This window comes from Lampetra fluviatilis, chromosome 46 (assembly GCF_964198595.1).
Source record: "Lampetra fluviatilis chromosome 46, kcLamFluv1.1, whole genome shotgun sequence".
Taxonomy (NCBI): Eukaryota; Metazoa; Chordata; class Hyperoartia; order Petromyzontiformes; family Petromyzontidae; genus Lampetra; species Lampetra fluviatilis.
The window spans coordinates 3,950,745-3,968,877 of NC_136320.1; the positions used below are offsets into that span (position 1 = coordinate 3,950,745).

An 18,133-nucleotide genomic window follows, 5' to 3' on the forward strand; every position below is an offset into this window, starting at 1 on the left:
ATATAAAAAAACCCACAAATATTCAAACACAAACTTTTAACTTGCATAGTAAAGTAATTGTTTTTTTTTCATTTGCTATACGGCCATATAATACGACAAATCGCTAACCTTAAACACCCGGTCGTCCATAAAAGTTGAAGGCGATATAGTACTATAGTAATAGAGCAAGTGCAGAATCACTGAACCTGAATTGATAGCTTAAAAGCATTTAGAGCGGGGCCCTTGAAAGTGCGGGGCCCGTAGCTACAACTACATATGTAGTAGCTACATGTTGCAGTAACTACTGTTGCTACTAGGATAATTCGGCACTGGTGTTGACAGCAGCACGACGATGATGATGATGGTGGTGGTGTTTTCACTCTTTGTGTAGTGTCGGGGCGCAAGTCAGGGGCCACACTAACGGCCACCAGGGCCGCCAGTGGCCCGCTGGGCCTTGCGATGAAGAGCCACGGTACTAGAGGGGTGGCACAGGGAGACGGAACGAACTCGCAAAGTAGAAGCCTGGTGTCCTCTTGCAGGGCCGTTATCGACATCGTGGGGAACACTGGTTCTGGAGACGTGAAAGCAACGTTTGTTCACCTCCACGGAGGAACGTCCGTGACATGGCTGGTGATAGCATTCCATGTCCTGCTGGATGATGCCCTTCCCACACCGCGTGGAACGTGGCGGAATATTTAACACTTCACTGGCCTCTGTAAACCCACTACGTTGTGTGTATATCTACAAAAAACCCAGCGAAGTCTGCAACGCAAATGTTGTTTTTAATTCATTTTTATTTCATTTTTAAAAAATGCATTTACTGCATAACTGTTATTTACGTAACTTATTTCGACCAGGGGAAGCATCAGGAGGGGTCTCTGAGGGCATGGGATGCTACGACGATGCATTAGGTAGCGTTAAACCATCCGCAACTTCCGAGCAATTCAGATGCAGGCCATCGTGCAAGACGCCAATCTCCCCCCCCTTCGCCGTCCGAATCTCCACTGCGTGCTCACAACAAACATGACATAAATATTTACAGTTACAGGCAATTCATTTAAAATTTACAGGGGGGAGGGGGGGACATTTAAGGTAGGATATAGGTGAAATTAAACTAACATTTTAGAAGGCCCAACAATGTTCCGTTCATTCTCAGCGAAAGCCACGGTTTTTTGTGTCACACCTCTTAAACGTCGTAAGACGGTGCCCGCTGCTGCAGCTCTCTCTGCGTCGCTCCCCGATGTCATCTCGCGAGCACGGGGTCGTCTCCACGCCGCTGTGCGCGGAGCGTCCCGACCGGCGCGTTCCCCACTACCCCGGGAGCCGCTTTGGAGGGAACGTGGCGCGAAACGTCGCGGGACACCGCGCAGAGCAACACGCGGCACGACCCGATAAACACATGGGGGGGGGGGGGGGGGGGCGACAGCTGCACGGCAAAAACCGCTCAGCTTTTGACTGAAACTTTCGTCACTGCAGGAATTCATATTCTTTGGTTCTTTCGGTAAAGTCACGTAGATAGACTTTACCGAAAGAACCAAAGAATAGGACAACCGCTCAGCCCTACGCACTACTGCCCTCTGCAGTTTCAAAAGTACATTTGCTGGTTCGGAGGACTTATTGCCAATTAAATAACTGGATGGAGTTGCTCTTTAAATACTATTTTTTTTTCTTAAGTTTCACTTTGGCAAGGTTTTTACCGAAGGTGCAGTCAGCAATGACAGATAAAATACAGATTTGTTTGACAATTAAATATTTGTGAAGACAAACGTGAGAATGTGAAAACCACATTTTGTCAACGCGTTCATGACCGTGTGTTCCACTGCAAAAGATAAAACTACGCAACCCGTGTTTGATACACGCGTCGTCAAAAACTCATCGCGAATTCCCCACTGTGGTTTCTGCTGATGCGCGCTGGGGTTCGTACTACATTTTGATCAGAAAGCGACGCTTACACAGAACGAAACTGCGCTACACGGAGTGCAACTCCTTTTATCCGCGACTATATAAACTTAAACCAATTTGTTTTTATTTGACCGGGTAAGGGTCCACTGAGCTACATAGCTTTTTTTTTTTAAATCGGACTTGGCCACAAATGATAGCTCAACGAAGTGTCTTATCACGTGGAAATTTATAGCAGCCAAATAGTCGAAACGCATGTTGGTTCTAAATGTGGAGGGAAAAACCAGAGGACCCGGAGGAAAATCCACGCGACTACGGGTAAACACGCAGACTCCAAATATACAGGCGCCAGGGTCGTGTTCAAACCCACGAGCTCCTGCATACCAGGCGAGGTAGTTAACATCTCGCCACCGCGACTATTATTACTCGCAAGAGCCAAAGGGGCGTTTGCAAAAACTATTATCCGCCGAACCTATTATCCATGATTCTCCACAACCCCCTTGCAAATAAACGAGAGTAAATTCGCAGATAACCACGCGGATAATGGGATCTGCGTCGTTCGTTTCCCACAGTATCGTGGACAAGAGGAGTTCTACCATCTACCAGTACAATGTAGCAAAATGTGCAGTGTTTCCGGATGATGTGCGAGTCTGTGGTGACCAGCCATGGGGCTTTGGTGTTTCACCACCACGTGTATTCAATATTTTTTTTTGTCTCGCCCAAGACCAGACACAAGCGCCACTTGTCATAATCTCTACTTTAGCAGATGAGTTAAACCGACCTCAAATATTAAGGAGTCTACAAGACACACCGAGCTAGTCTACGTATGAAAGCACATTTAAACTTTAACAACAAAAGAACACTGACCGTGTACTGGGACACGTTTTATTTTTTCTCTCCAAATAAAACGCAAGCAGACAAACTGTGCGAGCTGTCCACGGGTTAAAACTATGTCAAACGAACTTGCCGTTAGACAACTGTAGCGTGTAGTGTTCAAACACGGTTAGCCGGTAAACAACGAACGTTGGGCCAACGTTGGGTCCCGCTCACATGCCAACTTTGTCCCAATGTTGCGCGTCGTTTACCGGCCACCCAAAAAGTAATTTTCTGTACATAAAGTTTTTTTTTTGCTTGTGGCAAAGTATTTGTGCTGTTTAAACATCCCGTCGCTAATGGGGCACGTGTCAGATACAAACACCTCCTCTGGCGACGATGCTCCCCCTTCCATTACATTTCCCTACGCAAGGGGCTACCGAAATATCTCTAGATTTGAAGCTTTCGTGACTGCAAGGATTCATACTCTTGGGTTTTTTCGGTAAAGTCACGTAGGTGAAAATAAATAATACAAGTAAATAATAACAATAATATAAATAATAATAAGAATGAAATAATCATTTTATTTTTAAAATTAAATGTTTTTTATTATAAAAAAGTATTTTATTTATATTATTATTTTCATTATTTATTTTTATTATTTATTTTTACCTACGTGACTTTACCGAAAAAACCTAAGACTACCGAAATATCTCCACCTTCACACGAGTGGCACGCTCCACACAGAACGGCGCGCCCTGCAATAAACATGAACGCTGCCATTTTCTGCAGGTGTCGCTCGCTGCAATGTGCTCAGTGGTCATCGAGTCTGGTCTCTCCAGGAGTTTTTTTGGTTTCTAAGGTTTTGTTCAGAAGTCTAAAGAAGAGCCATCACCCGGATAAAATAAAAAACAAAGTATAGCGCGGCAAACCCCTCCCCCGAAGCGAGTCCCCTTCCTCAGGCGGTCCCCTTCCTAGCAAAGGCCCCATTCCTATCCCCGGGTCTCCGCAGCAGCGGTCGATCTGACGCGGCTCCTTTAGTTTCTGACAACAAAAATGCAACCGAAACGATATTCATCCATCGTTACTATGAATATGCATCGTTTGCAACTCTGAAAATGTCAACGCGAAATGTCGATGCGAAACCTCAGTGGTCGTCAAGCCTCGCGCAACCTCGCAGAGCGTTCTAAACGTACTTGCTTGCGTGCTGAGTGCACTCACGGCAGACAGGTCGTTGAATGTATTTGTTTTTGCTGGCCAGTTCGGAGCCGCCTACGCCTCACCTGTTCTCGGTCCTTACACATTCCCATAGTTCCATGTTTTCCAAACAGTGGACCAGTGTCATCGCTAAGCGTGCTACACACGTGCGCCATTGCCACACTCTGAAAAAAAAAAAATGGTGCTGCCAATCCCTTTCGTGGGGCCGACCCGGCACCAGCCATCGTGTTACGGTCACCAGATGAGGAGTGCGTGACGGTGCCAGTCGCAGGTGCCACTCAAATACAATGAAAACTATCAACAATGTAAAAAAAAACGTAATCCGTGCGGTGCAGTGCTCGTATCTGTTGACAGCCCAAAGGCAGAAGTGGAAATTCCGCATTTCCCATGGTGAGGAAAACTATTTTCAAAGGGCGACCACTCCTGACTTATTGTAATGTGGTACGCGTTTGATCTACTCTAAAATTTGAACCTAATACCGCCCGACTGTGAGCCGAGCACTCTGTAATAGCGCCATCCAACCGGTTATATAAATTATAATGAATAAAAATAAAAAGTTTTGAGCGAACGTGGACCAGCATAACTTTCGCTCGCACGAAACGCGCTGAAGACAACAACGTCATATTTGGCCCACTTCCTGACCCACGCCATTGCCCAGAACATCACCTAACAGATCTGCCCAGCACAGCCCACGTTGGTTGCTAATTGGGTCCTAGAAGACAAGAGGGAGAATGAAGGATTGTGCAGGAAAACTCTTTTATCCGTGGCAATGTGGCGAGACCAATGTAACGGATCCTTATTATCTGCGGGGTGATTTGCTATCTTACTCCGCTTGCCCACAGTGAAAAATTCTCGGACAATCGCAGATAATTGGAAGGAGACATCATCGCAATACACCACTCCCGCTGCTCCTGACAACCTGAATGCGAAATTGTAGTTGTCGTTCTGCATCTACATCGGCTGTACGAAAGAAGAAGAAGATTGGAGTCATTTGCAGCTCAACTCCTCTGATGCACAAAACACATGCGGTTGGAGATACGATGGTGGAGTGCGGTAGGAGATATTGGGAGGGAGGCGAGGCCTCTAAGCTCACTGCGGCCCAGTTAAGGTCCTGTTTGGATGTCGAATGGCTCCGGCTCGCTTGTACTTGGTCATGAAACATTTAGGGGAAAAATATTCAGCCGCAGCCTTAATGTGAGGCCCAAACTGACAAAAAACGATTACGCACACACACGCACGCACACACAGCGCCATCCAGTTTGGGTCCAACGCAAAGACCCCATCGCGCTTAAGGCTGCGCCATCAATCTTCATCCTCGGCGTGGTTCGTGTAGATCCCGGCCTCCCATCGCATGGCCTTGGCGCTTTTCCTCCGAGTCACCCGCGTCACCTCCACCACCTGGCAGCACAAACGCCCGGTGTCAATCCCACGCAAGGCCACCGCCATCTCTCACCCATCTCACGATGTAACAATCTACGTAAACACCTGAGCGCGAGCCGATTTCATCGTTCCGTCTCCGTGGGCGCTCTGCTCGGGCGTTTTGTGTTCCTTGGCCGACATCGCGCCACTGCTTTTGACCGTCTCATTCTCGACTAATTTGGAAATTTCATGGCGTGGTGGCGCGCGTGTGGCAACTCATCGCTTTGGCGGTAGGGGGTAGGTGGATCACTCAGGAATCATCACGTGCGTGTGACTGCCAAGCTGCTGGCAAACCACGGTGGCAAGCTGTTAACTACCTCGCCTGGTATACAGGAGGTCGTGGGTTCGACCCCGACCATGACGATGCCTGCTGTCTAATTGGAGTTTGCGTGTTTGGAGTTTGCGTGTCTCTCTCCCCGTGGTCGCCGTGGATTTTTCTCCGGGTCCTCCGGTTTTTCCATCCTCATTTAAAAACGTGTGTTTAGAGTGATTGGCTGCTGTACATTTCCACGTGATGAGCCGTTTCGTTGAGCTATACTTTTTGGTCAGGTCGCTTCTAAAAGACAGCTATATAGCTCAGTGGGGCTTAACTAGTAAAATTAAATAATAGTTTTCTAAATAAAAAAAATTGTTTAGAATTTCTTGGCATGGTGGCGCATGTGCGCAACTCATTGCTTTGGCGGTAGGTGGGTCACTCAGGCATCATCATCAGACTGCCAAGTTTCTGACAACCAGGAGATGGGAGTACAGCAAGTGGGTTCTAAACAAGCCCTCATGGGTTTGTGGCTGCTGTCTTCACCTATGTGCAGGTTCTCTCTGGGTCCTGCCGATTGTGCTGACCCCATGCCCATACTGGACATCTGCGAAAAAGAGCTTCATAGCTCATCGGATTCCTCCTTCAGTCTAAATAAAGAATCCAATTCCGATTCTTCTAGGGGGAAACTAATCCTTTAAAAAAAGGGCCAAACATTCCGTTGCAAGGCCCTCCTGAAAGTAAGTCTCAGACAGAAAAGTGCTATTGAGATTTTTTTCCGGAAAAATCCTGCATTGGGTTGTTTGGATTATTTCATCCTAAGAAGCGTCTTGCATATGGAAGGAAACTGGAGTATCCAGAACACACCAAGGCGTTTGATATTCAAAGATCCGTACAGATGGGTTCAAGAACCCATTATTCCAAACTTCCATATCCAGGCCCATCCTGCATCCCAGGCATCTCAATGTTCTCCTGCTTGGCTTCTTCTAACGCAGCCGTGTCCGACAAACCTTTTCACTACGACCTCAATCTCAAAGGTCACCTGTTCCTTCAGGTACAGAAAATGTCATTCACTGAGCAATGCTGAGAAGTCTACGGTACCTCTGACGCAACTTCATCCGCAGCAAGGATTCCAGCATACTGGAACACAACAAACCACAAACACCGTCAGTCCACAGTCTAAGCACTTTCTCTTTCATGAGTCCATCACTGGAAAAGCAGAGGGGTCCATGAAGTTTGCTCATTAATTAGGCATGCAACAATGCATTCAATTTTAAGTTCACGGTACGTGCTCGTTAAACCGATCCCGCAGGCCTGGTGGGTTCCGCTGGCTCCTGGATGGGATTCAAATGCACAACCTTACAAGTTGTGAGCTGAGCACCCAAAGCAGACTACGTGCCACTTGTCTGAATTAAATATCATCATCAGCAGCAGCAGCCATGGTCAATCCACTGCTGGATGAAGGCCTCCCCAAGCCACCACTGCCACCTCTGTATGTACGTACGTATGTGGAACTTCTTTCGCACCATACGTAGCCGACCGTGCTAATCGGAGGTGCGTTGAATCGTGTTGTTGTGCGCAAACAACTTTCGTTGAATTCTAGATTTGAAGTTTTCGTGACTGCAAGGATCCATACTCTTTGGTTCTTTCGGTAAAGTCACGTAGATAAAAACAATAAAAATAAGAATGAGAAAAAAATCGTTATTTTCATTATATTATTTTGTATTATTCTTTTTATTTTTCATCTACGTGACTTTACCGATGAGAACCAAAGAGTAACTTTCGTTTAACTTCGCGTGTGTTGTTGCAATTGCTTCGCGTGCATGTGACCCTGGCAGCCACTAGAGGCAATACAGTCACCACACAGGTGATTCTTGCATTGAAAATGACGAGAGGAGAATCGTTACACCCCCCCACCCCGACTCATTAGAAACGTGGAACTTTAGAAATGGACCGCCCCCCCCCCACCACCACCCTCCCAAATGATTTCTCAGTATTGGAATAATACTGGCGAAAGTGTCTCATAGCTATAACCGCTTAAGCCGAGCTTATCATGCTTTGGTGTTCGCATTGTCCTTGTACTGCTCGTCTTTTTGGCATCCTTTAGTCTATAGCACTGGTGAGATAGTGCCATGAAAAAGGCTGCCTCTGGTACAGGCCAATCAGTTTCAAGGCAACTGCGTACATTGTAAAACCGCATTTGTTAACGCGTTTTACCGCAAGCGCTGTGCCTTGTAATTGGTGTCTATTTGGCGTTTGAACACATTAACACCTCAAATAGTTAAGGCCAGAAAGGACACAGCAATTGTTTGTTCTAGATTTGAAGTTTTCGTGACTGCAAGGATCCATACTGTTTGGTTCTTTCGGGAAAGTCACGTAGGTGAAACATTTTATAAAAAATAATAATTAATAAAAGTAAATTAAATCACGACGTTTCGATTGCCAGCATCTCTCCCACTTCAGTAAAAATTGTCTTGCTGTGGTTGTCACACCTGATGATTGCTTGTGTTGCAATCGAAACGTCGTGATTTAATTTACTTTTATTTATTTTTATTTTATTTTTCACCCACGTGACTTTACCGAAAGAACCTTAAGAGTATAGCAATTGTTTGGTTTATCATTCAAGAACAATGTTCGCCACCCCTCTTATTTGCTAGAGGTTTCGAACAACGTGTGAATATACACGGGCGGTCAATATTGATTCCGGCCAGTAGGTGGGTGGCGCGGCTTGTGAGTGTTGGGAGTTGCGCGCACACCGGCCACACAGATGACGGAGGGGCCCCGATGCGCTCGGTGTGAGACGCGTGTTTGTTGCGTTTTTTAAATTCATGCGGTGCCACCATCGTTCCGGAGAACCCCCCCCCTCCCCGCCTCCAAACTTTGAACGTGCAAGAGATGGGTGTCATGGTTTCACTCCCCTCTCTCGGTTCATGGTGACAAGTTGATCGAAGAATCGGTTCGTTTTTAATAACGTGGCGACTACCGTTGCCTACTTGCAGGGCTATAAGCATCCAGTACTCACAACGTATGTGAATGTGTCATCACCGATTCTTTCGTATCGTGAAACGACGCTTCGTTACACCTCTGTTACTCATCGGCACCGCTGAGATCAGGAAATGTCGATTTTTTTTCACCCCAGCGACATGCGTTTCCGCAGACTCAATTTGGCCACCCGTAAAACCAAAGTTTGCGTGAGGATTTTGATGCGTCCGTGTGTCACGTGACCTGCCAGCGAGCTCTTGGGATACTTCACGTCGCCTGAAAGTACACCGAGTGTGACACAAATGTTGGGGTGACATCATGTCACCATCACGTGGGGCGGTGACGTGGCCCAGCGGGAGCACGTTCAACGTTTGTTAGAGGATCGTGGTTCGAAAAACCGGTGGCTGCCCTGGTTATTACTGAGGGTGTAATAAACATGGAACACGCACTGTCCGCTTCACGGTGAACTTTAAGAGATCCCGTAACATCATGGGCATCGGGTTACAAATTTGCCAAATAAAAAAATTACCCGCAAATTGATCAATTGGGGATGGCACGCAACAAGCAATTAATCATCACCCCCTTCCGGCAGACTCATGCCTGTGTGCAGGCCAGGTGCCGAGTGACCTTGTGCCCACGGGGACAGCTGCTTCTGGGGGCGCCCTTTGAAAATGTTTGAGATGAGATGAGACGTAAAGCGCTCTCCAGTCAGACACACCGTTCGTAGCCAACCGGGCTGAACGGAGGTGCGGGGGAAGGACAACAAACTAAACACAACAACAAGCAGTTCCAAAGAAATGAGTTGTCAATATAGATTTAAAAGTGCATAGCTCCAAGTGGCTTCCTAAGAAAAGACACCAGAGAACGAACACATCATTATGAATCTTGGCGAATGGTGGCGGCTGCTGATGTTGTTGTCGTTGTTGTTGTGTTGTTGTTGTGTACACTCACCAAGGGTTCATATTCTTGGTTTTTTTCGGTAAAGTCATTTACTTGATACAGCAAGCGTGCTGTGACGGTTCCACCTGAAGACGGTAGCTTGTGTTGCCTCCGAAAACGTCGTGATTTTTATTTTATTTTACTTTTATTAATTTTATTTAAAAAATTTTTACCTACGTGACTTTACCGAAAAAACCCAAGAATATGAATCCTTGCAGTCACGAAAGCTTCAAATCTAGACTCACCAAGGGGTCTTCCTTCTTGTCGCGAAGCTTCACCTTGTCGTAGTCTTTGACCAGGGACTGCATGAGACCCTTGCCACGTTTGTCCGACTCGGCGGGGGCCTGCTCTTCTGCCTCTTCCAGGGTGCGTGCGGTGGCGGGCTTCACTCGCTCGATCCTCCCTGCGTCGTCATAGTAGAGAGAGAGAGAGAGAGGACAGGGGAGGAGACTTCATCATCAGCGTCGCGGAGATTTTGACCCTAAACGTGGAAATGATGTCAATTAATATTAACAACGACTTGTCTGCAGACCTTAATAAGCATAATATGCATAGCCCCGTGGTCAACACGCCATATTTATGTACGTGTGTTGAACTTCTTTGGCGCCGTACGTAGTCAACCGCGCCGATCGGGAGGTGCAGATTAAGTGTCGGTCGTGGGGGTGTGCGACGATACTTGACCACGCTGGTCAGTGCGCGTTGGTGAAGAGGACCGGTTCAGAGATGGCTCACCTGCGCCGTTCAGCCATGGCCACGAACAGAAATGAGGTCACCGGGGGTTCACGGGGCAACGCGCCGGAACCCTGGTTGTGATGATGATGTTAACAATGAAGAATGCTGTTTTTATGATGATTTTACCGAAGGTAACGACCAATCCAGCAGTGGATTGACCATGACTGCTGATGATGATATTTAATTCAGACAAGTGGCATGTACTCTACTTTGGGTGCTCGGCTCACAACTTGTAAGGTTGTGCATTTGAATCCCATCCAGGAGCCAAAGGAACCCACCAGGCCTGCGGGATCGGTTTGAAGAGCATGTAGCGTGAACTTTTAATTGGATGCATCATTGCATGCCTAATTAATTAGCAAACTTGATAGACCCCACTGCTTTCCCAGTGATGGACTCATGAAAGAGAAAGTGCTTGGACTGTGGACTGACATACATAGACACATAACAGCCCCAACCATAGGAATGTGGAACTTCCACCACTGCTGTTATGTTGCCCCTGGCCCCCCCCCCTCCGCCCTCCGTACCTGGCCCGGTCTTGTGCTGTTGTGACGCCTCGGCCGTGGGTTTAGGAGCGGCCTCGGTGGCCGGGCCCTTCGTGGCCTCGTCCGGCGCCGGCGATGCCGCCGGCGGCGGTGACGGGGAGGGGCAGGAGCCGTCGTCGGAGCTGTAGAGGCTGCGCCTCTGGGCCCGGAGCTCCTCCTCGCGCTCCTGCGACTCGCGGATCTCCTGCTCGATCATCGACAGCGTGTTCTGCTTGCGCGGGCGGAGGCGGAAGCAGGGCCCCTGGGGATGCTGCGCCGGCCGAGCCGAGTCCACCTCGTCGCCCCCCGCCTTGTCCTCGTGAGGTTCGCCCGCCTCGTGCTCCTCGCCGCCCCTCTCGGCCGCCGCCGCCGCCACCTCGTCGTCCTCTGCCGCGTGACCGTTCTCCGAGGGCCCGGCGGACGCGTCTGCGGGCCTGTCCTCCACGGAGACGACGTCTTCGGGCGCGGACTGCCGCAAAGCTCTTTCTCGAAGAACTTTTTCTCCCACCACCACCTCCTCCTCCTGCCTCTCTTCCAACGTCGCCGAAGTCACAACCTCCGCCGTCGCTTCGTGGAATTCTCCCGGGCCCCCCGCGGAACGCGAGTCCGCCGGTTGGCTTTCCGCTTCCGGTGCACGGTCCGCCGCCTCGTTGGCGGCGCGCCAGGCGCCGACGTCGAAGTCGTTCATGGCCGCGTAGGCGTACGCCAGGCCCAGCGACGACTCGAACCCCTCGAGCTCATCGGGAAAGTCCTCCGCGTCCGTCTGCACTGCGGTTTCGGTGACGGACGCCTCCGAGGGAGGCGGGGTCGGCGGTGTGACCAGCTCACGCATCGACGCCGCCGCGTCCCGGTCCCGCGGCCATGCCGCCTCCGAACCGACCGCAGCACCATCCTCGTCGTCCGGCGGCGCCGCGTCGGCCAAGAGCTCGGGCCTCTCACCCTCTCGGTTTGTTTCGTCGTCTGGGTCGGTGGAATTCTCGACGATGACGACGATCGCGACGCCCCGCCTCGCTCCGCCCGGTTCGGTGGGCGAGGCAACGTTCTTCCGCCACTCGTCCGGCATTGATGCGTTTCCTTTGCACATCTCCACTCGCTCCTTCCGGAGGTTGATTTCGTTGTCTCGGTCCGTCGACTTCTCTTCGCCGTCTTGGTCTTTCTCGTCGGCGCAAGGCTTAGGTGTTTGTTGCTCTGGGGACGATGCGACAGGGTCTCTTTCCTGCACGGACACGTCAATATCGGTGGATTGCTCCGCTTCGATACTTGATGCAACTGAAGGTTTCGCAATGTCGTTCTGCCTGCTGCCTTCAACCAAAGATGTCTCGATGTTCACTCGCTTGTCTTCTGCAGCAGAAAGTGTCTCATGGCCCAACTGCTTGCTATCTTCAACCGAAGGAGTCTCAACATTCACTTGCTCGCCTTCTGCAAGTGAAGGTGTCTCAGGGTCAACTTGCGTGTGTTCTTCAACTGAAGGTGCCTCAACATTCACCTGCTTGCCTTCTTCAACTGAAGGTGTCTCAACATTCACCTGCTTGTCATCTTCAACTGACGGTGTCTCAACATTCACTTGCTCGCCTTCTTCAACTGAAGGTGTCTCAACATTCACCTGCTTGTCATCTTCAACTGACGGTGTCTCAACATTCACTTGCTCGCCTTCTTCAACTGAAGGTGTCTCAACATTCACCTGCTTGCCTTCTTCAACTGACGGTGTCTCAACATTCACTTGCTCGCCTTCTGCAACTAAAGGTGTCTCAGGGTCAACTTGCGTGTGTTCTTCAACTAAAGGTGCCTCAACATTCACCTGCTCGCATTCTTCAACTGAAGGTGTCTCAACATTCACCTGCTTGCCTTCTTCAATTGAAGGTGTCTCATGGTCAACTTGCGTGTGTGCTACAACCAAAGGCATCACAACATTCACCTGCTCGACTTCTTCAACCGATGGTGTCCCAGGGTCAACTTGCGTGTGTTCTTCAACCGAAGGCGCCACTACGTCCACGCGCTTGTCACCCTGAGCCAAACTTCTTTCAACATCTGCCTGCCTACCTTCTTCGAACGCGACCGTGTCCTGCAAATCTTTCACTACATCCTCAATCTGAAGTTCATCCACTCCAAAATCCTCGTTCAGGCTCTCGTCGCTGCCGTTGACGTTTTGAAAGCCGGGGGACGATGCCTTCACTTCGACAGATCCCGTCCTCGTCACGGGCTCCGCCGTTTCGTCCGACGGAGCCTTCCGGCCCGTTGCGTGCTTACGCTGCTCGTCGAGCAGCGACGACACGATCATCTCCTGCTCAATGATCTGGTTGTTCTCGTCGCTGACGGAAATGAACAGCATCGGCATCTTCTCCGCGTCCGGAGTGACGTCCGCCGAGATGCTCGGCGTTTCGTTCGTCGTGTCACAGAAGTCGCTCGCCAAGCTGAGCTCCGTCGAGGTCAAGCCCAGGGTGTTGTTGTCGCCATCGGGAGTCTTGGTGGCAACGCTCTCCACCCCGGAGTCGAACTCGCCCGTGGCGAAAACCAGGGCCTCGTCCAACACCCTCACCTCCCCCTTTGGCCCGACGGCGTTCACCGAACCGATCACGATAACCCCCATGGACTCCCTGTCCGCGACGCCACTGAAGCAATCGGCGGACTCGGACGCGTCGAGGGAGGCTTGGCCCGCGAGCAAACTCTCGGATGATTCGGACGCGAGCGTGTAGTCCTCCGTCGTGGGTTCCCACTCTGCCTCCGCCGCGGCGACCTCAAACGTTTTGCCGTCGCGGTTATCTTCCGAATTCGCGGTGGCGTTCATCATCTCCACCGCCTTGGCCACCATGGCCCGAACCATCTCCGCGGCAACGGCTTCCACGCTCTCCCGTCCGTCGTCGACGTCCGCGAATCTCTCGACGCCGCCGCCGCTGCCGCCGCCATCCTCCTCCAGATCAGAAAACTTCAGAGCAGAGCCTCCACGGCTTTCCGACAGGCGATCCGATTCACTGTCAGCATCGCCCGTTGCGGCATCGTCTCCTGCCTCCCCATCGACGATCTCAATCTCCACGGCCTCCTGCCCCACGACGCAGTCTTCTCTGCCGGCCTCGCCGCTCACTTTAGCGGAGGAATCGTCCAGACCATCTTGCGTCTGCGGAAAAGCGAGAGATCCCGGATCCTTCTCCAACGACAGCTCTACGTTCGCAAGGCCGTCTGGGAGACACATGGTACCTTCCGGCCTCTCGCCTACATGGGTTTTGTTTCCACCTTCTGCCGCTTCTGCCATGCATTCCTCCACGCAGGTGATGCCGGTGGTATTGTCTTCCTGCCTTATTGCATCCAACAACTGCTCCTTATTTGCCTGCCCATCTGACAGTTCTGTACTAGATCCGGGCGGCTCAGTGGGCTTATCCGCAACATTAACTCCACTGCTTTTTGGAGCTGCGTTATCTGCTCTCTCCTGCGCGTCGCTCAAGACCGCGGCTTCTTCGCGCGGCTCGCTATGCTTCGAGGGCAGCTCAGCGCAATCCCCCTCGCTCGGAAGTTGCCCAGCCTCTGGCGCGCTAGCGGCCGTCGCCGGTAGAAGCGCCTCGAGGCCCGTTGTCTTCTTTCCCTCGCCGTCACACGCGCCGTTCGTCACGTGCAGAGCGCCGACCTCGCGATTCAACACCGCGGGCCCCAAAGTCGATTCACATTGCTCGTCGCCCGCGGCTGCACCCTGCGGCGATATTATTTTCTTTTCATTATCCACCGAGTCATACAATGATTTGAGCGACGGTTCAGTGCTCACGGTTGGTTCTTTAGTCTGGTCAGCGTTATCCATTTCAATATCACCGCAGGTTGAAGCCGTGGGCCTGCTCTCTGCATCAATCCCGGCCTGACATTCCTGCGCATTCTGCTGCGAAGAATTGTCCGCAACATCCCGATTCTCCACGTCCAATTCCTTAATTGCGTCCACAGAAGCCATCATCACGGGTTCCACACGCACCCCCCCTTCCGGCTCTTCTTTCCCCGGTGCTTCTCGCTCACCCGACTCGCTTCTCGCGCATTCAGCGCTCGCCACCTGCCCCACCACCGCTTCAACTCCCACGTCTCGCTCCAGTGCCCTCCCCTCGGACTCGTCGCCCGCGGCCTCCGCCCTCGACGGCTCCGTCGCAGGAGGCCGCCCCCCGCGCCCCCGCTCCTCCGACAGCTCCTCCGTGTCCGTTTGCACCGCGGCCTCGGCCACCGACTTGGCGGGCCGTGCGAGCGCAAAGCCCGGAAACTGCGTCGGCAGCAAGCCGGTGGCCAGCGACACGAAGCCGGGCGACTGCGGCGAGGGCAGCGTGGCGTGGGTGGCAACCACGGCGGGCGGCTCGGGCGTCGCGGGCCGAGCGGAGCATTGCGGGGGCCGAGGGGAGCCCGGCGGGGGCGTGGAGCCCGGCGACCGCTGCAGCTGCTGCTGCTGCTGCTGCGCCGCGTTGGCGGAGTGCGCGGGGAGAAAGCCCGGCGCGTGGCTCGGCGGCAAGCTGGCGTGCGAGAAGATGAAGCTGGGAGACACCTGCGGGCGCTGCGCGGCGTGCGCGGGGAAGATGGGCGACTGCGAGGTGGAGCGCGGCGACTGCGGGGACGCGGTGCGGGGCGACGGCGGGATGGAGCCCAGCGACTGCGGCGTGAGCGACTGGTCCACGCTGGCCCTGCGCCGGATCGGGTACGGCAGCGACGACTGCAGGTGGCTGGCCCTCTCCATCATCAGGAACTGCCGACGCGCCATGGCAAAGTCCACCGGGGCCACTTCCACGTTCTCGTTCTTCACCCGCGGCTGCGGCTGCGGCGCCACGGCCGCCGAGATGGCGGGCTGAGACACGCTCTTGGTGACCTGCTTCCTGTACGGCGGCGACGCCGCATCCGGCTCCGTCCCTTCCGCCGTCTTTGGCCGCTGCTCGGCGGTCGCGGCGTGGCCGCCCCAACGCCGCTGCTGCTTTTGTTTCCGCTCCTGGTAGCGTCGGAGCGACTCGAGCTGCGACTCGTGCAGCGTGTCTTCCAGCGTGGCCTCCTGCGGGGGGTTCCACGCGCGAGCCACCGACGCGACGCCGCCCGACAGCGAGCCCGCCACGCTGCGCTTGGCCTGGCTCCGAATCAGCGCCTGCCGTTCCATCTCCAGCCCCTGCTTCTCCTCGTCGCGCCGGTCCTCGCGGCAGAGACGGTAGCCGCCCTCGGAGTGACCGCCGCCATCATCGTCGTCGTCGGAAAACAGCTTCGAGGGCTTCCGCTCCTCCTTGCAGGCTTTGATCTCGAAGCGGGCCTCCGAGGACCGGCCCCCCGCACCGGCCGCCCTGGCGAGAGGCCCGGGGCCAGGGAGCCGCGTCTCGTCCCCGACTCGAGCGGCTGGCTTGGGCGGCGTGCCGCGAGCGCGCGTCGTCTGCGCGTCGCCCCCCGCCGCCGCGACGTCCGCAGTGAGAGCGGCACCGTCTTCCCGGTCGCATTCGTCGTCGTCGTCGGTGACCATTATTTGTTTCGCCACCAGCACCGTGTCCTCGGCAAAGTCGAGCCCGTTGAGGAGTCTGGGAGAGGGCGAGGTGGCGGCCGCGCCTCCGTTTGGCCAAGCTGCGTCAACGGACGGCGCGGCGGCGACGGTGGCGGGGAGTTGGGGTCGAGGCTCGGAGGAGGATGTGGCGTCCGGGTGCGTGGGGCTTCCCTCCATCGTCTCTTGGCGTGCGGCGCCGGCTCTGGAAGCGTCCGGTCTCACTCCCAGCTCATTCCGGGGAGACAGCGACCGAGTTGATCTCTGTAAACACCAGCGCACGCGCGCACAGAATCAGAAGTTTATTATCAGAGTAAATAGCCCACTGAGCTATACAGCGCTTTCTCAAGGGTGACTCTCGACCAGCAGACAGACACGGGAGCAAGAGTCGATAAACAAGATATTAAATATTAAAAAGTATAAAGTATTTATAACCAAATGATCTGAGAAAACAATTACGTACATTGGCACCAGCACACACAGGCACCCAAACACCCAGGCAAAACAAAGACAAAGATCCCCCGTATAGCCTCTAACTGACTGTTGGGGCAAGTGCTGTAAGCGAGCACCTACGAAGGCTGGAACGGTACATGGTGGGTGGCCAGCACCACGTCCGACCGCCTTCGTCTCCCTAGTGGCGATGTTTACACACCAGATACTCATTTAAGGCCGAGTCGACCTAGGAGAGGCCCAATACCGGTTCAAATAATCGTCACTGGTGTTGGCCGTGAGCGGGAATCGAACTCGGGTCGCCGGGTTCATAGCGCAGCGCGCTAACCACTACAATACCGCTCCCCACAAAACACACAGGCACACACACACAGTGTACACACACACAGTGCATTGAATACAGTTGAAATGCATTTAAAAACACAAGATAAAAAGAGTCCATATAGCCATGCGCAAAACCTCCACTGTTGATTTGTCGTAATGCTCCATTTGATCGACGCCATTGGCATATGGTCAGCTGACTAACCCCTTGACGAGGAATTAAACTCACAACACGCCCAACGTCACGTTGAGGGGTCGATCCGCAGGGCTAACACGTGTCAGGCATAAGTAGCCGTCCAATCAAGCACATAAATGTCTCCCTGCTCCAATGGGCACTGGAGTGGCAGTCTCTCCGAGTAGCCCTCAGCCAGTAGAGGAAATTCTATTCGTAGGACAGCCACTTACGTGGCCTAGTAGGCAATGATACCCTTTATCTGCATATGGCAATGGATTGAGATAATTTTGTTGTGGATCTGCTCGTATGGAATAAAACACGAGCAGATGCAAAGAAAACAAGGGGTTGTAGACATTAAAACGACTCTGATAAATGTGCAATCATGCTAAACCAGCAAGGAAAAAGAACAACCTAATCTGCGCAAATTCCAGTAAACTACAGTAGCATTTATAAGGTGTATGACGTCCCGTCGTGGGAGATTATGGGATTTTTTTCAGAATCAACAGACAAAAAATGCCTATCTCTCGATAAACATTCACGAAATCGCGTTGTTAGTTCAGCAGCCGATGGGCCCTCTGGAGCGATGTCTCTGCTGGACATCTGTGAGAAAGAGCTTCAGAGCTCCACGGATTTAGTCCTGGTGGCTACGCTGCTCCACGTGGGCTGCCTGTAACGCGGCGCTGTGGAGGCAGCAGCGAGGGTTGGCGGATCGCACAGAGATGGTTCGAAACTCCCTTCCCCGTGGGCGTCGAGGAGGTACCCTGGCTCGCCAGGAAAAGGTCGTACGGCAATTGTTGACTAACATCGTCTGTTCTATCTGTATGGGATAAGAGTGTTGCCTCGTCGCACGCGTTGGTTTTTTAGGGGGCCCTTCGGTTTTCCATCCACGTGTAATCGCTGATTAATTGGCTGAAAACTCCTGAATCTATACGCACCTCAGTGTTTGCGAACTGCGCAGGGCTGCGTGA

General features: G+C 52.6%; 1 protein-coding gene across 4 annotated transcripts in view; it reads right to left on the bottom strand.

Annotated features, from left to right (window-relative positions):
* Positions 1–776: 776 nt before the first annotated feature.
* The window catches only part of LOC144947680 (uncharacterized), a 239,799-nt gene continuing 222,442 nt past the window's right edge, over positions 777–18,133 (bottom strand). For all 4 annotated transcript variants that reach the window (XM_078876952.1, XM_078876955.1, XM_078876954.1 and 1 more), the window contains 4 exons: positions 10,759–16,483; positions 9,748–9,905; positions 6,683–6,721; positions 777–5,307 (listed from right to left, as the gene is read on the bottom strand). In XM_078876952.1, the coding sequence (XP_078733078.1) occupies positions 5,212–5,307; positions 6,683–6,721; positions 9,748–9,905; positions 10,759–16,483 (6,018 nt within the window). In that variant the 3' untranslated portion in view covers positions 777–5,211. The remainder of the gene's footprint in view (positions 5,308–6,682; positions 6,722–9,747; positions 9,906–10,758; positions 16,484–18,133) is intronic.